The sequence below is a fragment of the Helicoverpa armigera genome, chromosome 2 (genome assembly GCF_030705265.1).
Source record: "Helicoverpa armigera isolate CAAS_96S chromosome 2, ASM3070526v1, whole genome shotgun sequence".
Taxonomy (NCBI): Eukaryota; Metazoa; Arthropoda; class Insecta; order Lepidoptera; family Noctuidae; genus Helicoverpa; species Helicoverpa armigera.
In genome coordinates, this window is record NC_087121.1 from 11,971,304 (window position 1) to 11,998,100 (window position 26,797).

General features: G+C 39.9%; 5 protein-coding genes across 7 annotated transcripts; 2 read left to right on the forward strand and 3 right to left on the reverse strand.

Annotated features, from left to right (window-relative positions):
- Positions 1-1,693: 1,693 nt before the first annotated feature.
- LOC135118374 (serine/arginine-rich splicing factor 2-like) lies at positions 1,694-4,858 on the reverse strand. 3 transcript variants are annotated; one of them, XR_010277542.1, is made up of 5 exons: positions 4,529-4,857; positions 4,213-4,353; positions 3,544-3,726; positions 3,294-3,359; positions 1,694-2,408 (listed from the first exon to the last, which is right to left on the reverse strand). XR_010277542.1 is itself a non-coding variant. In XM_064040218.1 (4 exons), exons 1-3 carry the CDS (start codon positions 4,708-4,710, stop codon positions 3,552-3,554), a joined length of 459 nt encoding a protein of 152 aa, XP_063896288.1. In that variant the 5' UTR covers positions 4,711-4,858; the 3' UTR covers positions 3,045-3,359; positions 3,544-3,551. The 3 variants fall into 3 exon arrangements, 2 of the variants coding, with proteins under 2 accessions (XP_063896288.1, XP_063896284.1); XM_064040218.1 differs by lacking the exon at positions 1,694-2,408 and having other exon boundaries at positions 3,045-3,359; positions 3,544-3,687; positions 4,529-4,858; XM_064040214.1 differs by lacking the exon at positions 1,694-2,408 and having other exon boundaries at positions 3,045-3,359; positions 4,529-4,856.
- Positions 4,859-4,994: 136 nt separating this feature from the next.
- On the forward strand, positions 4,995-7,238 carry LOC110378001 (cilia- and flagella-associated protein 276). The gene is made up of 3 exons (XM_021337071.3): positions 4,995-5,413; positions 5,877-6,045; positions 6,463-7,238. Exons 1-3 carry the CDS (start codon positions 5,232-5,234, stop codon positions 6,601-6,603), a joined length of 492 nt encoding a protein of 163 aa, XP_021192746.1. The 5' UTR covers positions 4,995-5,231; the 3' UTR covers positions 6,604-7,238.
- Positions 7,239-10,504: 3,266 nt separating this feature from the next.
- On the forward strand, positions 10,505-12,555 carry LOC110378550 (uncharacterized). The gene is made up of 5 exons (XM_021337870.3): positions 10,505-10,719; positions 10,793-11,557; positions 11,634-11,717; positions 11,907-12,043; positions 12,157-12,555. The coding sequence occupies exons 1-5, from the start codon at positions 10,698-10,700 to the stop codon at positions 12,520-12,522; spliced, it is 1,374 nt and encodes a 457-aa protein (XP_021193545.2). The 5' UTR covers positions 10,505-10,697; the 3' UTR covers positions 12,523-12,555.
- Positions 12,556-13,415: 860 nt separating this feature from the next.
- On the reverse strand, positions 13,416-25,046 carry LOC135116626 (protein shuttle craft-like). The gene is made up of 16 exons (XM_064040233.1): positions 24,913-25,046; positions 24,534-24,710; positions 23,453-23,672; positions 22,932-23,095; positions 22,381-22,585; positions 21,941-22,065; positions 21,507-21,634; positions 20,934-21,087; positions 20,658-20,854; positions 19,881-20,005; positions 19,359-19,544; positions 18,074-18,163; positions 17,515-17,713; positions 16,975-17,127; positions 16,429-16,574; positions 13,416-16,081 (listed from the first exon to the last, which is right to left on the reverse strand). Exons 2-16 carry the CDS (start codon positions 24,697-24,699, stop codon positions 15,952-15,954), a joined length of 2,388 nt encoding a protein of 795 aa, XP_063896303.1. The 5' UTR covers positions 24,700-24,710; positions 24,913-25,046; the 3' UTR covers positions 13,416-15,951.
- Positions 25,035-26,792, reverse strand: LOC135118748 (GATA zinc finger domain-containing protein 14-like). The gene is made up of 2 exons (XM_064041535.1): positions 26,613-26,792; positions 25,035-26,520 (listed from the first exon to the last, which is right to left on the reverse strand). Exon 2 carries the CDS (start codon positions 26,361-26,363, stop codon positions 25,035-25,037), a length of 1,329 nt encoding a protein of 442 aa, XP_063897605.1. The 5' UTR covers positions 26,364-26,520; positions 26,613-26,792.
- Positions 26,793-26,797: the final 5 nt, after the last annotated feature.

Below are 26,797 nucleotides of genomic sequence, written 5' to 3' on the forward strand. Positions count from 1 at the left end.
TTGTGTCCCAAAATTGAAAAATTTGCCCGCTCGCTTCGCTCGCGCTACTTTTTTCGATTGCATTGATCTGTCTCGACTTTCATAACTTAAACCTGGCCAACAGTTTGAGCCTACAATGAATTGGACACATTTTTTAAAGTCCTTTTACCTACCAAAAAAGTGCACTTTATTCGAACGTTCTTATTTATATTCCTTGTAACTACTGTAAGTACTTCAATACATAGTTGGCGATGGCGCTTGGGTGATGATTGCACCCAGGCGCAACATGAGCTAGAGACGGCCCTGCCTGCCTACATATTGATAGCTAATATTATATGGATGATAAAGGTGAAAATAAACATAAGAATGTAGGCGGGGCGGCATTTTTCAGATTTTGCCCCGCCTAATAAAAATTGAAGATCCGGGGCTGGAACTGTGTTCTGTTTTACAGACAGAACCATAACCCAAATATTTTTCCGTCACATACATATAGCCTAATTTGCTCATTACAAGGGATTACAGATTACTGGTATTGTTGGGCCCTGAGTTCAGATATTGGCACATGGGAAGTGGTGAAGGGTGGGCGTTTTTGGGGCTGTAAAACTTTTATTAAAACATTTTTGATTTTGATGAGGCCGCCTCTTGCTAGTCTGACAGGGACTAAGCGAGATTTTGTAATACCTATAGCGACATGGAGAGCGATTGTAGTAGGTACCCAAAAGGAATAGTGTTCGAGCTCCACATTTGGAGAGGTAAGAGGTGTCGACTTAGCCCAATAACCCTCACTGCTTTACAAAGGCCTCCTCAAGCAGTGGGGATTTATACCTACCATAACTCAGCAATACACACTCCGGACACACCATACCCCTGAGGGTAGTGTGGGACTAAACCATACCACCATAGAGATGTGACTTAAGCGGTCTTCACACCAAAGCCGCTGACCCGGCGGCTTCAAAATGTCCAAGCCGAACGACTTTGCCGGCGGCACGACAGCCGCGGCATGTGGTGTTCTAGTAATTGCCAAATACTCTATGAAAGCCGGCGGGCAACTGACTGAGTGAGTGGAGAGGGATGCCGCCGGCATCGGCATGCTGCCCCGCCGGCTTGCTCGCGCGGGCGCAAGCCGGCGGCATGATTGTACAAAATAAAGCCGGCGGGTTGGGCCGCCGGGCTCAGCGGCTTTGGTGTGTAGACCCTTTTAGGGATTTCTACGATACTCGCTCGCGTATATAAGAGGGTTCTTCCGCCTACAACAGGTAAGTAAACCTGTAATATTTAAAATGTGTGTAGTGCATCTATGTTTGGACTTGTTGCCTTGGCCCTATGATTGTGTAACTTCCGAGCTCTCTCCAGTATGTGTACCTAGTTTACAACTTTGATCTGCTACCTACCCTTTTTTGAAGTTATCAAATTAAGGGACTGATTCCAGTAATTGAACTTTTATTAATTTGGGAAGCCATCGGCATCGTGTGCGGCAAAAAAAAAATTGCACTTCTTTAGGCATGATTGACCCAATATAAACATTGAATAATGAAATATTTACATTAAAAAAAATAGTAAAATTACATACACTTGAATTTCATGAAATTAAACATTGCATAGACTTGTTTGACCAATTTAATCAATTTTTTAAATTGGACCAGTTGCTCCCATGGAATAAACTTGTCTTTCTCATAGTTGTGTAAAGGTGGTTGGTTAAAGAAAAAACAAAATATTTCCTTAAATTAGTTTATTTCCGACAAAACCTACTTAAATCCTGTGCACGGCGTCTTCTTCTTTGACGATCTTCTGTAATCTTCATGTAAAGGTACAAACAATCAATCCTTTGTATCTGTTACCGAGAGATCCTAGTGCTAAATAAAAAGAAAAAAGTTAACCGCATCATGTACTTAGATCGCTCGTTAACCGGAGAGGCAGGGAGGGCGTTCCATTTTACCAATAAACCTAGCCGCATGCGAATCTGCAAATCAGCACAGGATACTGCCACAGCAAACAGGCCAGCGTGCTGCACCGGCCTGCCAAACAAACGAGTATATTAGTTCGCAGTCTGCTGGTCTGTCGGCCGCCACCTACGACGCGCACTTGTTCTAATTTGGTGGTTGTTCGTGACGCAGTTACATTGATACCCCTGATACTAGAGGCGACAAATCGAAGAACTTTCGAGTTGGCACTTTGATAAATTGAATGAGTGAAATAGTTTAGTAATGTGCGCGATTCGTCCTACGTGCCGTGTATTAAAAACTCCAATCATATACATTATCTTGGTGTTACGTACAAGTCGTCAAGTACCTACTTTATGCGTGACTCGTCAATAAATATAAAAGTTTACTCATAACTTATGTACGGCAACAACAGCAATTCAGCAGTTGTCAGCAAACAGCAAACCCCCCCTCCCCGCATACAGCCTCGCTCCCCGCGTACTCCACGCCCTGAGCATACCAACATTTCAATTAATATTACAGGATCAGTTTTATCTAAAATATTTGCAACAAATGCTGTACTTAAAGTAAAACTCGTAAGTAATAGGCCGCATGCTCTACTTTGTTGATTATATTGTAGTCTACTAATAAAGCAACCTAAACCTTTCACTCTCTAATGTTGGCTTCACTTTTAAACGCAAATTGAGTGCACTCATGTTTTCAATTAACAAGCCTAACAAAAAACTGATGACCAAAAGGTTTGGCATAAGCAAAGGCCTACTACTTAAGATAATACAAATTGACAATGTTAAACATAAAAGTACAAAACTAAGGACTCCAGGCATCACATTCTTATGAGTTATTTACCAAGAATTATGAATGATGATGTCCCACATTAATGCCCAATTTAGCCCAATAATCACTTGTGGAGTGGTAGGTACACATGATCTTCCAGTTATTTTGTTATATTAAACCTGAAATAATATCTTAGACCACAGTGGTCTTACACCTAGTGCTGATTAATTACATACATTTTAATCTAGTACAATATGAATATGAAGACTCAAATACAAGTGACTGACTAATCTAAACAAATTCCCTAACTCAGTAAAAAAGATAAAACTAAAAGTATTTCAACACATGAAATAAACTCAATTCAGTTTATTGTATTCAGTAATCCATATTATAAGATATGTTTGAGAATTTCATGAAAGTTCTATACAAAGAAAAAATTAAGTGTGAAAGTCTGTAGAGATACAATTCTTACATTATGCAGTTAGCCTATGTTAAAGTTAAGGGAACTTAAAATATAATTTGTTACGTTGCATGTTTTGCCACTATGTTGATCATAGTTAGGTCTGTGGATGGCTTATGAGTTACTGATGAGTTTAGTACCTTGGCTGAAGGCTGCTCAGAGAGACATGTAGTACAGCACTTCAGCTCACAGCTGGTACTCTCTACCTGTTGGAAAACAAAATTTTTGTTTTATTATCATCTCCAAAAAATATTGGAATTTACACTGATTTTGAATCCAGCACATAAAGATGTAGTTAAAATTGTCAAGTAAGTGTAGTGAATGCTAAACTATTGAGACGGCTATAAATTTTGTACAGAAAGTTTAAAAATAGATAATTTTTCAACTTACTCAGCAGTTCAATGCCTGGAGCGAGATCGTGAGCGGGAGCGGCTGCGAGACCGCCCTCGCGAGCTCTTCGAGTCGGAACGACTGCGAGAGCGAGAGCGGCTACGGCTGTACGAGCGCGATCGCCTTCGGGAACGGGAACGAGACCTGGATCGACGACGTGAACGAGACCGTGAACGCGAGTTGCTAAAAGAATAACCATCACACAAAACATATGAATATATCCTCGGCCAAAGTTTCAAGCACCCCTCCCAATGCGATAAACACAGCTGGAGACGTTGGAGTTACACAATTGCGACATGTACCACCTCCGTCTGTGCGAGCTGAACAACATAAACAGCATATTAATTTAACTAGCTGACCACAACATAATCAAAATTAGAATAAGAATTAATATAGATTAAGAAACATAATTAAAATTATTAGTAGAATTGTGGTCAGTTCAGATATTACACTGTGGGAATATATATATTTTAAAACAGTTTGGATATTTGTGCATCAATACACCCAATTTAGATAAAATTTGTAGCACACTGTATAAGTCATGTACTGTAAATATCAGTGAAGATTTAGTAAACATAACTAGAAAGTAAAGAAATTGAAAGCAAATACTAGTGGTCAGCTAGTGCTGCGGAAGGCATTGTAACTTGAAAATTACTGTTTCTATATTACCTGCGACGACGGTCGTAACGGCTTCTGTATGGGGATGATGGCCGCCCATAACGAGCCATCTGTACACGAAGCTCCCTGCCATCCAGCATGCGTCCATCCAGAGAGTCCAGGGCTTCTTCCGCGTCGCGGCGGTCGTAGAACCTTGAATGGAGATAATGATAGTGTCAGATGCTGATTGTGCATCATCCGTAAACTGTGTACTTTACATTTGTATGGTTGGAGCGGAAAAAAGTAGGTAAGGGCAGAGCATCGGGCAGGTGGTATTTTACCGGTAACGGCTTATGACGTCATAAGGACGATTTAGCAAAGTAATTACCTGACGAAAGCAAATCCTCTGCTTTCTCTAGTGTAGCGATCCCTGGGTATGTAAATATCACCAACTTCACCACATCTTTCGAACACACGACGCAGATCTTCAGGCGTTGTACGGTAAGTAAGATTGTCCACTTTCAACGACACCATGCCGTCTATACGCGGCGGCGGCCTTCCGTAACTCATCTTGGTTTATATTTTACTGCACTGTATTCAATAATTTACAAGTTTCACTGTTTGGACACAACAACTAACAAGAAGCTAAAATGGCGGCACCAAATTTCTCTGGCGACCGCGGCGTGCAAGCGTACAATAAAATATGGCTGCCGTTCGTGCCGGATGGAAAGATTTTTTTCAACACAAGCGGAAGTGTATTTCAGTGTTGTCAATTAAAGAAATATAAGCATGATTTTTTTAGAAGAAATTAAAGCTAGAGAAATAGTTTAGCTGTCGAACGTTTTAATTTTATTGATTTAAAATTACTTTAAATAACATATTAACGAAATTTAAAGGAAATTGGACAATAAGTTTAGAAATTACTTCTTATAATTTGCTGAATTGTTTATTTATTGGTTGCTATGGTGTTATTAACTATGTCAAGAAATCTATTGTCTAGTATTAAATTACCTTCAAAAAATTTGATTCCGATAATTTCTACATTTTTCCAACTCGTGTACAGTTAACCACAAATCAAGTTTACCAAGAAAATGTCTGGGATAAAACAAATTAGAAATAAAGGTCTACTGCCTGATTTGAGGAAAGAGGGTGTACTTACCAAAGACGTACTGCTTTCTACCCAAGATAAACATGTTGGCCCAGCTGGCTCTAGACTTTTTTCGCACCATACACTTGCAAGTATAAGGCGGCTAAGTTTTTACCATCCATTTTTGTAAGTTTATTGAATAAATCTTTTTATCCTCAATTTCCCAGTTGAGGGTTGACACGAATACCTACGATCTTCAATGGCTTACTGCCTTATTCGTACTGGATGTAATTTTGCATGTACATTATACTGTTATACATTACTATTTATTTACTACATAGTAGTACTCAGTTGCATATGGTTAGATTGAAAGCGAATCCCAACATAGTTGGGAAACTAGAGATGATGACATATTATTTATTAGATAGAAAGCGCTCTTTTAAGGGGAGAATCTTAACTTTATGTGGACTTCAAAACACGTGGAAACCGATTCATGCAAATTAAAACTAATAGATTTAAGATATAGGCTATAAGAAAACTTGATTGTAATAATAAAAAAAATTGAGCATATCGTGAAAATAGTGTAATCATGTGTTACTGGCTGTAAATAAAAGATTGTTAGTGTAAAGGCCTTCATTAATCGTTTCAGCTTGCCGAAGGATAGTCTGGATTTTATGTTGGCTACCACGTACAATCACTCAACAGAAAGGTTCCCGGATCAGGAGGATCTGTATCTACAGCCAGAGACGATTGGCTGTGACACTTGGCGGCGACTTCGGAATACTTACGACAAACATCCACCTGTCGTTATACCTTTGGTAATATTTTATATTCTCATGGTCTTGATGGACAAGATGGTAGACATTTATATTTTCAATCTTACAGAAGAAAGCGTCACTCACTTGGTACTTTAGAATACTCCCTGCTGCCCCATTATGCAGACTGACCATTTGTCTTAAGCGCCTTAATACTCAAGGACTAAAAATAAGCGGTTTCGGCTGCACCATGCAGCTTTTTCTTCTTGGCGAGTCGATGGCAACTTAAATTTTGGGGGCCCATTATTTCGCTACGCATACGGCATTGTCAGTAGCGTTATAAAGGTCATCCACTATGCAGCTGTCGGGGCATAGTGGGCAGCATGATGGCAACCATACAGCGCGGGATATTCTTTAATACATGTAGATTGTAGAGGTAGCATCTACCCTACTCGTCGTAATATTGTCTTTTGGTTTTAGGGCCACCCAATGAAGCGGGGTGGAATAAAGGAGCACCGATCTCCATTCAGCGTGAAACTCATGAACTCTGGTGTCCATTCGTCGCAAACCAACCCGGGATACAGCCGACAGCCCGCTGGTGGCGCCATCTTCTTCTACTAGTTGCACTCATTTCTGTTTATTAGCTATCTACCTTTTCTATGAGTAGTGAGTACTATATCTCTGTGTGTTTACTAATATCACACATTGGTTTCATCTCCGTAAAATACTGGACATATATTTTACCACCTCGGTATAAAACGTGGTTTGAAAAAGTATCGTACTTAGTGTCAAAAACAATGCATGGTTTAAACTTAGCACTACAGAGAGCACTTTTTTAAGACCACGTTTTATAAAAATGTGTCGCAATGGCGTCAGGGGATGCGTAATGAATGTGTGGGTAGGGTAGTATACACCCAGAGGCAACAAGTAGAACTAGTGTAGCTAGCTGTAGAACCTAAATCTAAAACTTATGTAATTAAATTAAGATAATCATGTTCGGTCTTATTGGACCTGTTCAGGTAGTATGCCTATGTTTACTTTATAATTATTTATTAACAAGTACACATTGTACTTATTTCGTTCGAAAATAAGATTCAATGGTTTTCTAGAGAACTATCTGTTATTTTTTGTAATGTTACTAATCTAATGTAATTTTAAATTTTTTAATTATATTGCAGCTGTTTCCTTTTTGTTTTCGTTGACAATAATATGTGTTTCGTTTGTTTTCGTCTGTTGTTAATATTTGGTCTTCAAGTTAAAATATACGTATTAGTTTTTTTAAATTGTTGTTTCATTTTCCTTTTTTATTTTATATGCGCATGCACCTGCTAGAGAAGATACCTACTCATACACGAGGTTTGAAAAGTTTAAAGAAAGGAAGATGAAAGGTGTTGGGAGAGATTTATTTTTTTAACGATTTCGTCCGGTCCCAACCAACTTCAACAGTAGGAACTCAGCGCACGTGTCATTAAGAAGTTCATAATACTCACCAGAAACCTACTTGGGTGATTCTTCGAGACCGACTGTTTTTGACTCATTGATCTGGCTCAATTTTTTTTTGCTCTTAGACCTAAATTGACGTAATAGTTTGACCCAGTGCCTTATGTGCAATATCATATATCGAAGGCATCGAATTGCATCGCGTAGATTAGGATTTAAAAGGTGCTGATTAATTGCTGGGCCAGATTAATTGTGACAGTACAGATTAATGATACTTCCTTTATTTTTCCAATGATCTTTATCATAAAACTAGCCGTTTCCCCGCGGTTTCACCCGCGTCCCGTGGGAGCTATTGCCCGCACCGGGATTAAATATAGCCTATGTTACTCGCAGATAATATAGCTTTCTAATGGTGAAAGAATATTTAAAATCGGTCCAGTCGTTTTTGAGTTTATCCATTACAACCAACCATAAAACAAACAAAGTTTTCCACTTTATAATATTAGTATATATAGTATAGATTCAACCAAATATTGAAATAATTACTCCTATTACTACTTAATTTATCACTTTTTTTGGCTGACACAAGAAAATAATTATGAATTAATTAAACAGTAACGCTTTCATTCAAATTAATCATTTATTAAACCTCTTACGGTTGTTAAATCACACTAGCTTCAACGCTATAATAATTATATGAAATGGTAAACTTATCTTAATAAGACCTCTTAATACAAAAAAACAAAGACGAATCTTAGCTTAAAACAAAAATAAAATTCACCGAAAACAAACTCTCAATTAAAAAGAATTAAAACTTACTAATCAAAATCAGAGTTAATTTTTCAGTACGATAGGAACTCTAAGCTTGAGATAGTAGAAAACTAATTAATATCCTACCTAAATTAATAAAAAATATTAAATTTTTCATCATCAGTGTCTATTAAGTATGGATGTATATTTTCTAAATCGACACTAAAATGTTTACTTCCATCTCTTAAAAAAGTATCTATTGATAGAAAATCAGGTTAGATCTCCCAAACTTGCAGAACGCTGAATAATTAAATTTGAGTTTTTCAGGAACTTTTTATGAAAATGAATCAGACGTTGAGATTCATTTCTCCTATCAGTAGTTTTTTGTTTTCTTCTTTCTTGCGTATATAGTTTTGTCTAGTCCTTCTTGTTTTTCTTTCCATAATTCTTCATTACTATTTATTCTGTCATATCTTCTCTTATCCGCTAGTCGTTTTTCTTAGTATTTCTTCTCTTGTTTATAATTTTCGTTATGAAATTTTGAAATTATGGATCTAAAAAAATATAAAGCTATTCTAGCGACGATAAAAAAAAAACAAAACCTCTATTGAACTTCGGAATAAAAACCAACAGCTTTATTTTTTTGAATTACTTACTTAAGTAATCTTATTGAAATTAAAAAATAAGTATAATTATTTCCACGGTATTTGAACAAAAAACAATGCACTAGAAGCCAACACAAATTAACAAATAAGTAGGTATACAAACTACAATTAAGAAATGTCTTTAGACATACCTGTAACATATGCCCGAATTTGAATGAAATCTAATTCATATGTCCCGCTCAAATTCATCTGGCTTTAAGAGCCAGATGAATCCAGACTAATGGGGGACAGAAAAATGAGGAATTCGCAGATTATCAAATCCTGCTCCTTTATTTATAAACGTAAAGCATCAAACATGCAATTAATGTGCAAAACCATCTCATAAGACACTTTGCCTTGGCAACAAAACGATAGCAGATACACACTATCAGTTAATTAAGACAGATTGATATGACTACTTGCCTTACAAACACCAGATGACAACTTGCAATCGTATTTTTTTGGAAAAATACGTCCGTTCACGAGCACTCACTGTCACCGTTCGGTGCTAGCCGGTGCGATCACTTACAAGTAAATATTACTTTTTCAAATATTTTTTATTTACGTATAGATAATGATTGAACAAATCGAGCCAGCTTAATGATGAATTTAGTCGGGGACAATTTTTAAATTTATGTAATTATGAAAATACACCATTTTCTTTTATTTTAATGTTAAAATATTAAGAAACACATATTTAAAGATCATTTGGATTCATTAGTTTTATTGTAACGCGACCGTAGCTCGCAGAAAGTTAAATAATGCAGCAAAAACCGGCGTTGGGACACACCAGATTAATTAGGTTTTACTGTTTTCTGCTAACTTAATTATAGTTTTTTTTAATAAATTCTAATTAGTTATATGAGGCGTCGATAGACCTTTACCTTTTACATAAAACCTGAAACTTTCATTCCAATCGAATGATATTTTCATATGTTCTTCGGTCAAAAACACGTAAAAACTGTGTTTCGAAGAATCACCCACTTACCTACCTGTTTCTAAGCTACCAGTATCCCGATGTTATTGAACTTTGTGAGTGTGTAGTGTGTACCTTTAAAGCGATTTCCAGGAAGATGGAGCTCTTTTTAAATAGCCTCATTGCGATAACTTTACACAAAGGGAAGTTTCTTTTAAGTACAAGTCATTGTCTCACTTGTATACCCTTTTAAGAGTAGGTACTCAGCAAAGCACAGTACAGAGCAGGTAATAAATAGCTAAATTCCACTTAGTAAACAATAAGGAGTTCTTAATATCACCACGCTACCTATAGGTAACGAAGTTCTAGACTAGGCCCATAACGGTATGCCTATCAGTAACTCAATATACGCACTGCTGGATGTGGTGCAAGAAGAAAAATCAGGCCACATTCGCATGGCATCGCACGAGCACCCCAAAAAACGGTACGTTCAAAAAACAGAACTCGGGCACTCTAGAGGGCTACAATAACGAGGCCCCGTAGGTAACACCACGAATACCGATTTTCAAGTTGAGGAAAGCAGCACATATTTACTAACACATGAAAAGTCTGAGTCATTGCCGATCTATCCACTATCCTATAACGTACCTACGCCAAAATTCTTGATATCTATGCCCCAAATAGGCCAACATAAATATTAACAAATTACAAAAGAGCTTTTATCGTCACGCTAGGTACTGGCAGCAGATCTTTTGAAAATACTTTTCATAAGGCAGGTATGTCATATAAAATTAAACAAGATTTGGTAACTTCTGGCCTGGCAGAAAAAGCATTGAAAACACAATTTACGATACACCTAATTTCTTGAAAATTGAAGAAAAAATTTGCTTTAACTATGTAAATCATATATTTAGCGCGTCAGTTAGTCAAAACACAATCAAATAATATTTGCCTCGAATCGTGATATGGAGTTTTTGGATTCGCTGGGTAAGCCGGAACATTTTTATTTTTATTGTTATATACCCATATCTGGATCTCATCCAATTTTATTCCTTTGTAGATCTAGACACTATCGATAAGAAGTCGCACCGGGTGCGGTCTTGGTATCTGTACGAGCAATATAAATCTCTCGAAAGAAGTCAGTTGGATGCCGCGCAGAAACTGAAAGATCGCTCCTACCAGGAGAGAATTCTGCGCCAGGAATTGTCGGAAAGAAGAGCCAGACGCAAACTATACGATCAATTCGGACTTTGTCAGAGCGAGTCAAGATTAAAGAAAGAGAGGAGCGACAGTACCAGGAGTTCAGTGAGTGCCAGTAACGACGACTTCTTCGAGAGTTTCTGCGTCTTGCAAGACGACGAACGTGTTACCCAAATTACGGGAACCGAGTTTTCTGAAGATTCCTTCAGTCAAGACGGCTTGTCGGCTAGTAAATGCTGCATAAACGATTTCAAAACTGAAGAGCACAAGGATGACTGCAGCTATACTGAGAGCGTAAATAGCGTAGTAGAGAATTTGAAACCTTTTAACGACGAGTTTTTACCAACAAAAGAAAAAATGGAGCTTTCGCAGAACTCTATAGTAGAAGATATAATAAATATGCAACTTGACTCGGTCAAAGAGGATATTCTATGTTTAGAAAACTTAGCAAAAATTGAAGACGTTGATAAAATATCTGAAGACGAAAGTTTGAACACCGTTGATGAATGCGAGTCGAAGCCTGATACGGTTAGCGAAAAAACTGTTCAGGAATATAATAATAACGTAATCGCAATATGGTCCCGGCTAGTCTCGTTCGCATATCAAGTTGTACAATTAAACCATGGTGATTGTTTGAACGATTAAATGTGGATTAGCTCAGCCGCAGATTTGGACTTAACACTGGCAATGTTTGTTTGCAGGCAACTGCTACTGTGACTACAGCTCGCAGTTCCTGACGGCGGTGCTGGCGTGTGATGTGTTGCGAAGGGGCGTCAACAGAATGTGTGAGTAATTATCGTTCTAATTGCTAGTAAATGGGAATCGGTTCAGTTTATTGTCTTTTTCAGTTTGTGGATCGTATGTGTGGGTACTTTGTGCAGCTGCAAATATACTTTAATGATATGTATTTTGTTGCCAGAATTGAAAAAAGAGCACCCTTCGTTTATATTAATTAGTAGAAGTTTTAATTTTAGGTAATATTTTGCAGCCTTACGTCTCACCAATAAAGTTTGCTACTGACGATTCGGACGTGTCCAACCCGATTTTTAATTTAAATAAGAAACGGAAAAAATTAGTACAATCAAGAAAATGCAGGAAAATATGTGATAAGGTAATTATTCTTTTTAATAATAATCTCACAGGTTAAAAATATTTAACTAATGATTATTAGCATATACAGCTCATAAGTACAAACTTTAATATAATGTATACAATATTTTTTAGCCATTATCAAGCAAGAAAGCAAAAACATGGTCCAAAACAAGACGGTCAAATCGAAAATACTCAGAAAACTGTTGGCAAGCGCTTGGTAAGAATTCGATTGGTCGGACCGATACCTATCCGAGGACTCGGCACGCGAGCGAACCATGGCGCAGTGCTGCCAAGTTTTACACTTCCAGAGACGAATACAGCCTCCCTTCTTCCGCAAGTAGCAGTATATGGCCAGACATTTGGCAAGAACGAGTTCCTAAACTCTCGAGAAAACGCTATTGTTGTTACCACAACAAGGCCTTGAATCCGATGTTGAAAATAGCTCATTATATAGATAGAATATTAAAGGACATTGACGACTCTAAGCATGATATGTGAAATTTTTGTTACACATTAAAATAATAATTACAATCCCTGTTTTTCTTTGAATATAATTGTAACGAAATCAGTGAGAATCTACGAGCTATCCCTAGATAACTTATAATGGCCGCAGATGAGCGCAGACTTATGCATCTCTAGCTAAAATTGTAGGGTGACATAACACGACAGATCTGGTAACACCTCCAGCATGCGGTTCCACACCTTCAAGCTTCAAACAGAGCTCTTAAAAAGGACTCTAAAGGTATAATTCCGTGGATAGCGGCTGTCGTAGCCGCGCGCGGCTTACGACAGTCGTCGGCCGCGCGCGACAATAGTCAACCTATGAAAATGTATGGCGCCGCTGCCGAGGTCCGCGACAGTCGCGCGCGACCGACGAATTTCGTAAGCCGCGCGCGGCCGTAAGCATCTCAACATGGTCTAGCGCTTATTAACATCTATAGAATCTTAGTAAAACCAGAATTGAATTGTTTTTTATTTAGTCGGCAAAACTTCCTTTTGTTTTCATTACAATACAAATGCTTTTGAATCAGTATTTTATAGTATCCTTCATCATTTCTACTTTTTAAAGATAGGGTCGATTGGTAATATATTTTCATAATACAGCCACAGCAACACGTCATCCTCTTCTTCTTCAAGGATATCAATTAGCACTTCGACTAAAAGGAACGGACGAACAAAATCTACTAATTTCAACACAATGTCGCGCGCGGCTTACGAAATTCGTCGGCCGCGCGCGACTGTCGCTAGCCTCGGCAGCGGCGCCATACATTTTCATAGGTTGACTATTGTCGCGCGCGGCCGACGACTGTCGTAGGCCGCGCGCGGCTGCGTCAGCCGCGACCCACGGAATTCTACCTTTAAAGGGGGTTTATGAAAAATTAAAACAGATATAACAAATATGTAACACTTTAATACACTTGTCGCCTGTACAACAGCGAATTTAAGTCAGTTACATTATTTTTTAAAGATTTCTACGTAGAAGTTTTCGAAAATGTTTCATAAGGACGCATCCCCCTTCACCTTTAATTCGTTTCAAAAAGAAAGCCACAGAAAAATATATGTAAAACAAAATTGACATTAATAGTTAATAATTAATTTATTTAAATATCAGTTGGAAGTCTTTTGAACATTTTTCTGTGCCTATCTTTTCTAAAATAAGTAGTAATTTGGACTGTATTTAGAGAAAAAGAAACACTGGGGATACCTACTTCCACACTCAATTATGAGAATAAATCGCAATAGGCCAGTAAACGTTTAACGACAATAAAATAATGGTAGTAAATGATCGTCATCTAAAATAATATCAAATTAAATTTTAAGAAATTAGTTTTCTGTAGTTCTAAATCTTTCCTTATAAAAAAATAAAACTCATTCGTTCCGAAGACTGTGCATTTTGTATTTTAAATCTTCCGTGTGAGACATGATAATTATTTATAAGGAAAGAAGCGTAACAATATGAACAAGATAGATCACTTGGATAAATAACTTGATGATAACAGCGAGCTTGTTGAACAACATTTATGGTAATCATATAATATATAACCGGTAAGTAGTCTATTAACCTATGTCACAATTTGAAAAACATTAACAATTGCGACAGTATGCCCAGTATACATATATCGAGGACTATATTGTATATTGGAGTCACGGACCCATACCATGCTTTCTGCAGTTACACATAGAATGGGTGCCATATATAAAAATCATTAACTTATACCCGACTACAGAGTGAGCATTCTATAACGTCAATAAATAAAAATATAGTCCTTGTATAAAACTGAATATTTAATTAATGTAATCTTTCTTTCTTTTTTTAACCCACGGACCGGAGTTGTCATATGGTCAACTTTAGGTTGAAATGTTGACAAAAGAGGAGCTAAGGCATAAATTTGTACAGTTTTCGCCACACTTGAGGGCGATTTGTAGCTAATTTCCGAGCACATGAACACGGACTTCGCAAACGGTTTCTGCGCAGCGACACACGCGAAAGTTTGGCGAAAACTATACCAGTTAGAACTAGAGAACCTCTCCTTTTTGGAAGAATAAATGGGTAGAATAAAAACCAGTGACGCCGTAGTCGGGTAAAAGCTAGATGTGAAATACAAATCTAAACGATTATTATTCTCTAAACATTCATGTAAATATGTATCATATTTATATCGTTACATATATTGTGTGACGTTAAAATGTAAGGCGTGCTTCACTATTGTTTGGTTGTTAAGGCGTGTACTCACTCACTAACATGTTCAACAAAATATGCTTGGAGCGGGAAAAACAACATGTGTAAAGGGGCTGGCTTTAATATTACGTGCATTTGTGCTAGATTTTTTTTAATTTCCTGTTCACATTAGCAGTTGTTTTTTGAAAGTATCTGAGGTACATGCAATGAGAATTTGAGAACTTCCGCTAATATGTACAGGACTTTACAATTTAGAGATTATGCATACATGTTTTAATTTAATTATGCGAAAAGCAGACTTTCCTCCGCCGTGCGATAAATTCATACAATACGCCGAATATAGTTGCCCCATTAGAAAACTCTATACATTAACTATTTGATATTTTGATTTAGTGTACAATACATTACAATAAGAATAGTAAACAATTATAAAATTGACTCTATTGTCTGTTAAAGTACACTCAGCGCAGAAAAAAGTAAAGAAAATAAAATCGTATCATATCGTAAATACGAATATAATTTGTTAAATCAATAAATAATTAGGAGAACATTATTCTATATTCATCATTGAAATTTATTTGTGCGGGATTAATAAATGGATTAAATAAAATATAATAATTTAAGTAGATTACAATCACCACTGGGTATATAAGACAGAGGTACTTTCAATTCTGAACCTAAAATTCATTCATAGTCAAAAGATTCCACTGTTAGAACCTGCTACATATATTCAATCAACTCAATAATAATAACCAGTGGTTTTCCAACAATTTACTTGCTCTGATATCTGACGAGAATACCGTCCCAGCGATTTTCAATTGAGAACACTTAGAATTGAACGTCCCAACCACGGAGGAAGGAAAGATGAGCGGAGATGCCATAAGGCATTATAGGTCAGGTTGGTTCTTGTAGGTCACGTAACGTGCGATAAGCGTGACGAAAACGATAAGTTACTAGAACGAATGTTTAGGTATCTTGACATATCTGTGAACAGATTGGTCTTGATTAATTGGCGATTTGGTTTTTGAAAAATTAAGCGGGTTACGAAGAAGTCGTATGAGGGTGGAGTTAGTAACGTTCCCGAACACATTTTGTTCTTCGTGGTCCCAACACACGTTCTATAGACCAAATTAGTTACAAAATGGCGCCTGGCCAGAATTTTGATCCCAATAAATAAATACAGTAAATTATTTTGACATAATAAGCACTGAGTGTACGACTAAGCTATATTATTTGAGCTAATTGGCCTAGTTGTCAGGCGGGTTGTCGAAGTAGTCGATCTTCTCGGCGGGTGGCGCGGCTGCCGGCTGTGGCTTCGGCTGGCTGCGGGCCGCCCATGCGTTCGTGGACGTTAGTGTCGCCCAGCCGCCTGTTGATCTGTAAAGAGGTTTGTTCTTAGAGTTTTGGGAATATACTGAAGTGTGGTAGAGCTTGGCTGCGGCATTTGGGTTTGTTTGAGCCAGGAAGTTTAGTACTTCACGCATAAAAGACCGTTAAGTGGTGTATGTAGCTGCGTATGGTTCGATGAGTGTGGGTATCGGACTCCCAATTCCCTCTCCAGGACAAAACCCCTCCCTTTTCTAATAAAACTCCGTTTAGACGGGGCCGGACAGCACTTGCAGCAGTTTGTTTTTAGGTATGGCGTCTCGCAGTTCAGCCTAGGAGGCCGTGTACTGCATAACCGGACTCGGACTGGCAGCAGGTCAGCGCCGCAGTATACATACTTGGTGACTGCATGCTGCGTGGAGTGCGAGGGCGCGGGCGCGGCGGGCGAGGCGGCGGGCGGGGCGCGCAGCACGGGGCCGGGCACGCGCCGCTTGCCGGCCTCGCGTGCTAACACCTCCAATACACTCATTGCTGGCAGCCATGACTGGAAGAAGATAAAAGATCGTTTCGTTATATATTTTTTTCTTAGCCTTATTGTACCACTGCTGGGCAAAGCTCTAACCATCCCATCTCCACAACTCTCGATCTTTAGAGTGCTCCCACCAGTCAGGGTTGTAGGTCCAGATCGGCACGCCATCTCTTCTGGAGCCTATCCCCTACCCTGTCTGCGGTGGCAAGTAGTTTACAAAACGTAACGTTGTAGTGTAACGTTTCTTAGCTAGTCATGAATTGTCATCAGAACACAGCGTGTGTAAGATTTCATCCTAATAAAAGACCGTTAAACGGGTTTTACGGATTCCAAGACTTTCTTACATACATAGTTACAAGTGAAGCAAGAAGCATGTTAGCAAAAACTGAACTGAAAAACTTTTTTTTTGACTTACCTTCTCTCTATCGGCAGTGGCTACAACGTTCCTGTTAGGCTCGGCATCGTAGGCAACGCTCTCACAACCGAAGTGTTCGCACAGCTCGTGTATGAACTGACGCTTCTGCCAGTTCATCGATGGGAACGAGTGCGCTCGGGTCTTCTGTTTTGACTGTAAAAACGAAGATGATATGAAGACGTAATGAAATGTGCTATTAGTAAAATGACGTGCTGCATAGCTGCAATTATTTTTTGAATCGGTCTTTGAGGCACTGGGCTCCCATGATACCGACACACAGAACAAAAACTTGTATAGCGGGTGTTGAGGTTTTCTTACATACCTATTTATATGTATAGGTTATTTTATCAGGTTTTTATCCCTGCTGGGTGTTTGCAAAACTATTAAGTAGAATTATAAATATTGAACAGAAATAAATGCATCATGCCTAAGATAATACCTACGTACTCAAAAATGTCAACCACCTCTAAAGCTACTTGTGTATTGATATGAAATTAAGTCACGGATAACAAGTTTTTCTCACGTTAGCGTCAAAATTACCTTCTTAGCAAGCTGCACCAGCTCAGTAAGTTTATCATGTATCTGGTTGGCAAAAGCAGGTTCTCTTGCAGCCGTAGCTCGAACATGCTCGCTGTACCGCGGCGCCAACTTCGCTGATACGTCGGGGTTGCGGATCTGAAGAGCTAATGCCAGTTGGCGGGTGCGGGCTTCGACGCGGCATTCGTCGTCGCATTCTAGACTGTAGAAAAAAAACATTGCGTTGAAAATTGGACTATATAATAGCTAGGAATACATTTTTTATACATTAAATCATGCATGCACATTATTTAATTCAAGTATATGAGGGAGTAGATAGAGAAAGTACATAAATGTGTATGTAGGGGAGTACATAGGAGATAAAATAAGGAAGTACATCGGGGTACGTACATAGGAGAGTATGTATTGGGGGAATACTGAGTAAATAAGGGAGTACACACGGGAGCTCATAGGAGTAGTACATTGAAGGAAAATATTAGGAGAAATATACAGGGTGATAACATAATTAAGTACATAGGTGCCTACTATAATAGGTCCGCCATTGACATCAGAAACAACTTACGTTTTAAGCATGTTGCCGGGGCGCTGTACATCTGAAAGGTCCACTGATCCGCCTTCCGACATCTTCGTTGCAGCTAGAGCACTCATCATTCTGCAGAAAGATATTTCAGTTAGGTAAACGATTCAGATTAATAAAAAAATCTCTAGAATGTGTTCATGATTTCTCTAAGGAATTTCTTTGACTTTGTCTTCTGAAAATTGTTTTACTATTGTCAAAAATTGGTAAGCTACATTATACCCGGCTGACATAGGCTATATTTCGTCCAGGCACGGGAAGTAGTTCCAGGGTCGTCTCTAGCTCATGTAGCGCCCGGGTGCAATCATAACCCAAGCGCCCCTATGTATTGAAAGATATAGGAGACAATACCATTTACATATCGACACCTCCTACGTATATTTATTTTTATTTATATTTAATATTTAAAAATGTAAAATATATGTTTAAAAATAAATAAATGGAAATAAAAATAAGTCGTTTTATGTAAAAAAGGCAAAATCGTCATTTTGTTGGTTACGATAATATACGTAGGAGGTGTCGATATCAATAACTTACTTAGCTAAATCCCGTGCATTATCCGCGCAAGCTCGCTCCGCATGCCTGCGGTTACAGGGGCAGGTAGCCCGCACGGGACGGCGGCACGGAGCCGTGCTGGCCGAATATGAGCTTACCAATGAGCTATATTAATAACTTACTTAGCTAAATCCCGAGCATTATCCGCGCAAGCTCGCTCGGCGTGCCTGCGGTTACAGGGGCAGGTAGCCCTGACTGGACGGCGACACGGCGCCGTGCTGGCCGAATATGAGCTTACCAATGAGCTATATTTGATCTACATCAATAACTTACTTAGCTAAATCCCGTGCATTATCCGCGCAAGCTCGCTCCGCATGCCTGCGGTTACAGGGGCAGGTAGCCCGCACGGGACGGCGGCACGGAGCCGTGCTGGCCGAATATGAGCTTACCAATGAGCTATATTAATAACTTACTTAGCTAAATCCCGAGCATTATCCGCGCAAGCTCGCTCGGCGTGCCTGCGGTTACAGGGGCAGGTAGCCCTGACAGGACGGCGGCACGGCGCTGTGCTGGCCGAATATGAGCTTACCAATGAGCTATATTTGATCTACATCAACAACATACTTAGCTAAGTCCCGTGCATTATCCGCGCAAGCTCGCTCCGCATGCCTGTGGTTACAGGGGCAGGTAGCCCTGACTGGACGGCGGTACGGAGCCGTGCTAGCCGAATATAAGCTTACCAATGAGCTATATTTGATCTTCATCAGTGACTTACTTAGCTAAATCCCGTGCATTATCCGCGCAAGCTCGCTCCGCGTGCCTGCGGTTACAGGGGCAGGTAGCCCTGACAGGACGGCGGCACGGCGCCGTGCTGGGGCAGGATGTGCCGGCCGCCACGTGGCACGGTGCTGCGCAAGGATGACCGCAGCTCGGACGCTTCTCCATGCAAGGTTGAGTGCACCTGGTGAATTGTAGGAGGTTATGAGAGGAGTGGCAACGTCGCGAGCAGTGGAGGTCATGATAGAGCCTTAAGAAGAGTGGCAACGTCGCGCGTCGAGGCTCAGTGTGCGGGGAATATAGCGGCAACGTCGCTTGAGAAACATGCGTATATTCGCTGTTCAGTTTTTTTGAAAGAAGTGTTCGTGATAGGTTCTGAATTAGGTAATGTTTTGGTCATTTGCATTATATCATCAAATCCACAATTATATTCCAAACTAGACTTTGTTTTTTTTTTTTTATAATTTAAATATGAATATGTAGAGACACAATTAAATTTATAGATGTGATTGATACTTACTTGCCAGTATCACAAGGTCCTTTATGACAGGTCTTGATGCAGGTGTGTTTGCCGCACGGTAGCGGTTTACCGCATGGCAACCCGCACGAGAACTCTTCTTGCGAACACGGTATTGTTTTGCGTTCCTGTAGAAGAAAAAATTAGTTGATTTTTTTTTTTATGTTAACTAAGTATTTTAGGGAAATGGAGATAGAAACTTTCTGGAAGTTAAAAATAGTTCTGGGATGGCGGACAGTCGCCGGAGTGGCACGAGTGGTGCGGCGGGTGCTACATAAGCCGTACCTCATGGTCACCGTGGCAGCGCTTGGTAGTGAGCACGACACAGGGCGGACAGTCGCCGGAGTGGCACGAGTGGTGCGGCGGGTGCTACATAAGCCGTACCTCATGGTCACCGTGGCAGCGCTTGGTAGTGAGCACGACACAGGGCGGACAGTCGCCGGAGTGGCACGAGTGGTGCGGCGGGTGCTACATAAGCCGTACCTCATGGTCACCGTGGCAGCGCTTGGTAGTGAGCACGACACAGGGCGGACAGTCGCCGGAGTGGCACGAGTGGTGCGGCGGGTGCTACATAAGCCGTACCTCATGGTCACCGTGGCAGCGCTTGGTCGTGAGCACGACACAGGGCGGACAGTCGCCGGAGTGGCACGAGTGGTGCGGCGGGTGCTACATAAGCCGTACCTCATGGTCACCGTGGCAGCGCTTGGTAGTGAGCACGACACAGGGCGGACAGTCGCCGGAGTGGCACGAGTGGTGCGGCGGGTGCTACATAAGCCGTACCTCATGGTCACCGTGGCAGCGCTTGGTCGTGAGCACGACACAGGGCGGACAGTCGCCGGAGTGGCACGAGTGGTGGGGTGGATGCTTGCAGGGACGCTCGCGAATGCAGGGGGCGCTGCAGGCGGGAGGTCTTGTCCCACAGCGGACTGGTGGTAGGATTACTTCGGCACCACATTCGCATGTAAGTTCTTCGAAACCTGGGGAGTAATTTTTATGTGTCATGACTGGAATTGTCTTTATTTCAAAATGTTCCAGACTAGTATGTGTGATACTGACTGACGCGCGGACATGGGGCACAGTGTCCGGTGTGGCAGAACTCCTCGCAGCGGTGCGTCTGGCAGGACAGCGTGCGGCCGCACACCACGCCGCAGCGGTGCGACGTCGCCGCGCAGCATAAAGTGCGGCAGCGGTGACGACCGCAGGATAACTTCTGTGTATAAACAAGAATATATGAATTCGAAAATAGAGGCAATATTTTACAAATATATTCTGATTTGATAAAAATTACAAAATCTTAATATTTTGTTGTAGAAGAATTAATTTGTCAGCAATAATACAGTTATTGTGATTTTTTTCTTGCTATGTAAAAGCTGTGTAATCCTAAACAATAAACTCTGGTTGATTGTTCAGTCTGTTGTGTGCCATTGTAATGCTATGAGTATTATCAGCTGGTTTTTACAATCCTTTATTAAATCTGCAATGTATGTAAGTCTGTTCGGCTGAAATTTGGCCCCTCAATTGTGAAGCAGATATCCTCTTATATCCTTTCCTTTCCAACTCGGATATAATTATGCTGCGCAGCAATAGTCGCGTAGATAAATAAGACACTTATAGTAGTGAAAAACAAACCTTGTTACACTTCTTTTGGCACATAACATTGTTGTACATAGCGGGCAGGTCGGCGCACGGCACCTCGCGGCTGGAGTGTCCGCACAGGCATTGTAGCACCGTCTTGTCGGGGCATTCGGGGCACGGACCTGATGGCAAACCATATACATAAGAATTTTTTTTAAAGAGATGCGTTGTTAGGAGTACTTACTGTCTTTTTGTGGTTTGACTTGAAAAAGCGCTAATTTCATTAAACTCACATTGAATAGACGATTTTGACTGACTATTATGATTTTCGATACGATGCTGGAATATCAAAATCAATAATATCAAGGTCCCTCTGGGTAAATATAATGCGTATTTCGTCTAATCGAATTCGTGTAAAAGCTGGTTTTAGAAAACATTATGGTAGTCGTAGGTTTGGCTTCATCCTTTCAAAAATATGAAAGTCTTACCTTCATGGCAGTTAAGTTTGCAGAAGTGTTTGTCTCCAGCCGGACCGCAGTTCAGAGGCTTGGCGCAGATGTTACCACATAACGGGATGGGATCCGTGCATGATTTGCGCGAGTCTTTCGCTAACCTAAGAAAAATAATGATACTTAGAAACATTCAGAGAAGAATCTTTGATTTGTGTAATTTTATTTAAGGATTAATGAAAAAGTAGCATCATAAGTTCACTTTCACTTAAGGTTCACTGATCCAAAGAATCCTGGCAACTGGGTATAATTGGGCCCGTTATGCTAAGCTATCATACTACTTCATTGTTAGCTGATGTTTTGAAATAGGTTTCTGTTAATGTAAAGCCTACATTACATATTTTTATGACTTTCGAACATGTGCAAATTAGAAGTCAAAGTCAAATGTTTCAAATATATTTGTGATAAATGGTACTAACTGTGTATTCCCACAAGGGCAAGTCTTCACATGTTTCGGCAGCAGCTGGCAAGCAGGACAGGGTGGGGCGTGACATTTCGCTCGACACACGTGAGCGCCACATGCAAGCACACGTCCGCACGCGTCGCCGCACTCCCAGCTACTGACGCCGCCTGTTTCTGCCGTGCAGGGAACTGACCGGGACTTGGCGGCTGGGCAGAAGCATACTGTGGAAGGAGAATTATGTTATGTGCTTGGCTGTAGACATAGTCTTAGTTCAATGAAGGATATAGTATGTAGGTACGCTACGCCGTAGCATTATCGTTTGTGCACCTGACAACGTTGATTATATTATCAACCAACTTTCTCTGTGTAAGTAGAATGAATCGGGCTTGGTTTTTCAAAGAGGAAAAGTGTGCTGTAGTAAGTAATTTTGTTAAGAAAAACAGCGATCGCGCAAGCTATCAATTGAATACATTTCTATAAGCCGCTCTATGTTTATTCAAATGATTATAACAATAACAGTGGTGACCAACTCCAATTAAAGTGTTGACAATAAACAAATAATCTTACCTTGTTCGACAGTCTCAGTACAGGTATCGCAGGGTCCTTCATGGCAGTCTTTAGCACAGGTATGCACGCCACACTCCAGGGTTCGGCCACAGGTACGCCCACACACTTGAGGTAGCTTGCTGCTGCAGAGGATCGAGCGGCTTTCCGCGCCGCAACCACATTGTCTGTCAGAAAGATAGATAGTGTCAATTTTGTTAAGTAATTTCAAATAGTATGCAATTGACATGGAGTAATCTGGATGTTGACAGTAAAGACGGAAAAAAAAATGAAACCCTGCTTCATTCGCTAAGTAGGAAGAGTGTAGCGAGAAAACAATAGGTGGTGAATATAATGCTTTACGGAACGGGAGATGAATATACAGCTATTCGTATTTGAAAAGTACCAATCGCCATTAATTTAAAAGTTAAATGCAAACAAAACTAGTAAATACAAATTACTACAAGGAAAAATAAATATTTACTTCATCCAGTTTGTACGCTAAGCACTATGTACTTATCTAGTGAAACATAATAGGTACATACTTAACAACAGTAGCCTGACACGGCGGACAGGGGCCGGGATGGCACAACAAGGTGCAGGGGTGCGGACAGGCCCTCGCTCTACGACAGGCGCGACCACAGGTGTGCGCCCCTGCGGCGCCGCGCTGGTACTCAGGCGCTCGCACAGCCCCGCACATGCAGCGGTATTCCGTAGGAATGGCCTCGTTTGTGTTCTGGCAGGCTGGGCAACGCCATTTGCCCTCTGTAAAAAAAAAAGATTTTAAAGAAGTTTTCTTATGGTTATAAATCTAGCAGAAAGCTGTTTACTGCGGTCCCCAAGTCCCGTGGGAACTTCTGCCTGTACCCAGATGAAATATAGCTTATGTGCTTGGGAATAGGGTAGCTTTCCAAAAGTGGAAGAATTTTTCAAATTGGTTTAGTAGTTTCAGGGTAATAATATTAGTATAGAAACAATCTTGACATTAGGTAATATGTTATCTATAAATTGAGGAAAAATAATAGATAGTTGAAGAGTATTTGTATAATAATCTTGTAAACAATTTTTTTATGACTACATTGTTTTGATGAGTAAGATATATTATAGATATTGAATTGATGAGTCATTCGTCTAGTAATATTGTGCAATGTTTTGAGAAATTAAGTCTATTGTAAAACAAGTTCATGTAATAACTAATGTGTTTTCATTTATAGCATTAGGTTATATTTTCAGGTCATATTGCATAGCTTGCAAGATAAGTAGGCGACATCTAGACCTACAATAACATTGTGCAATAAAAAATTTGGTCACTTAAAATTATTGCGCAATCTTCAATATCGGACAGTACAAGATTTTAATTTGTCATTTAAGGGGCGCCATAAACACAATTAATCTTTATGGGATACAAGTTTTCCCGACGTTTCACCCGCGTCCCGGGGGAACTACTGCCCGTACCGGGATAAAATATAGCCTATGTTACTCGCAAATAATGCAGCTTTCTAATGGTGAAACAATTTTTTAAATATTTCCAGTAGTTTTAGTGTTTATCCATTACAAACAAAGTTTTCCTCTTTATCATATTAGTAGATATTAGTAGATAGATTTGTAAATAAGTAGTCTACTCACCAACCATACTACTCATGGCCCACTTCCTAATACACCTGAGATGTAACACATGGTAACAGTTGCTGCAAGACCACACCTGGTCAAACTGCTTCACCCTGTCGCAGCAGACCAGGCATTCCAGCGTGCCCTTGTCAAGCTGCTCAGTGAGCCGTTCACGCTGGGTCATCTCTTTGTTTGCTACAATAGAACATTAAAGAACTGTATTATTGTTGACTGTGGAGTATAAGGGGTCTAAAGAATTGTATATTGTCGAATGACATCATCAAAATATAGGTGACATGATTAAATAATGCATTGCATAAAACAATTTGCCAATGTGGTTTGATTTATAAATGGCCAAGCAATAGTCATTAGAAAAATAAATAAAGTGTGCACTTACCTTGATCAAAATTGTATTTACTTTTAGACCGAGCAGGACTTGGTCCATTATCAGACTTAGAAATTCTATCTCTTTCTCTGTTTTCTCTTTCCCTTTCCCTATTTTCTCGCTCCCTCTCTCTATTATCTCTTTCTCTGTCTCTGTTTGCTCTCTCTCTGTCCCTGTTCTGTTGTCTGTTTTCTGTTTTCTAGTGCTCTATCCCTGTCTCTGGTCTCTCTCTCAAGCGCCCTCTCCCTCTCTCGGTTTTCTCTTTCCTGTGCTCTATCTCGATCTCGATTTTCTCTTTCCCTATCTCTATCTGACCTATCATCTCGTCCCTGTAAGTATGTATTGGCATATTGTTCATCTTCTGTGCTATTGCGTTCCATTGCACGAAGCCGTTGAGTTCCATTCCAATTCTTACCCCGACCTGAACCTTCTCCTCTGCCATTCCTCACATCTTGACTGTCTTTACTGATAGCACTATTGTAGAAGGTACGAGCATCATCTTTATTCTTTGACTTATAATTAGATTTTCCTTGGCCCCTTTTGTTACTTGAATCATAATTACGATTATTTGACTCATAGTTGCGACTACTAGAATCTTGGTGGCGGCTATTTGATTCATATTGCCTATCTTCTTGGTCCTGATTGCGGTTATTAGATTCATGATTACGACTCTTTGATTCGTAATTTCGACCGTTTGATTCATTATTACGATAATGCCCATCACGGTAGCGTCCATTAGATTCTTGGTTCCTAGAGTGCTCTTGTGGACGGTGGTATGATTCAGATTTATGGATTTCATTTTTCTGGGAGTTCTGTGACCTCTCTCTCCAGTTAGTGTCTGATGAACTACTGTTGGTAATTCGAGGTTCATTATTACTAGAATAGTTACTTTGGGGATCATTCCCACTACTGTAGTGATTCCTAGATTCATTAACATTACTATAATTACTTCTAGATTCATTGTCGTCATGTACAGTACTAGATTCAGGAATGTTCTGAGTGCTTGTTGACGGTGTCATCATAGAACTTTTTGGCACAAATTCAGTAGCTGTTGGAGTGAGATTAGATTTGAGTATCATTGCGTTTGTGTAAGCACTGGGATCAGATGCCACTGGGTTGTATTGATTTTGTACATTCATTGGGTATGCTTCAGTGCCAGCTAGGTTTGTAGCGGTTGCTGCATATCCATAGCTGTCTAACTGGGGATTGTGTGGGGTGGCAGGCATGTTCTGGTAATTATATTGTCTAGTAGGATAACTCTCGTATTGCACATTGTTATAGTTGCTAGCAGTTGGGGCACCATTATTTTGCATTTGAGAAATAAACTCATTAAAGCTCACATACTGATTAGGTTGGTCTGGTCTATTGGGGTAGTAGGCTTGGTTAACATATTGGACGTTCGGGTCGCCGTTCCAGGCTTGGTACTGGTTGTTGTAAGCGTATGTGTTGTTCCACTGAGACATGATAGCGGGGTAACAAAATATGTTGTGAAATAATTGTGTTATACTGGGGGAAGTATGGCAAACAATTTTGTAGTTTACGCTTGTTTTTTTTGTTGTTGCGGTGATGTTGTGACCGCAGGCCGAAGCCTGAGGTCTAGAGTTAACCGTTTAACCCTACCTGAAATTATTAAAAATGGTAAATTGTTATCAAATTCGAGAGCAACCGACATGTGCCACTTTCTAAAATATAAGATGTTGTTGTTGACTCACCACTTGTTTGTTTTTTCTATCGATACGTTTTTGTTAAAAATAACTATAAAGTAACAAAAAATAAACTAAAATAATTTAATAATTTATAAAATTGTAATAACTTTAACGATATGACAAGGATGATTCGGATTCGGAAGAAGGGTGAAGGGGAGGGCGGTCGACGTTGACAGTTTTTCGTTGCAGCT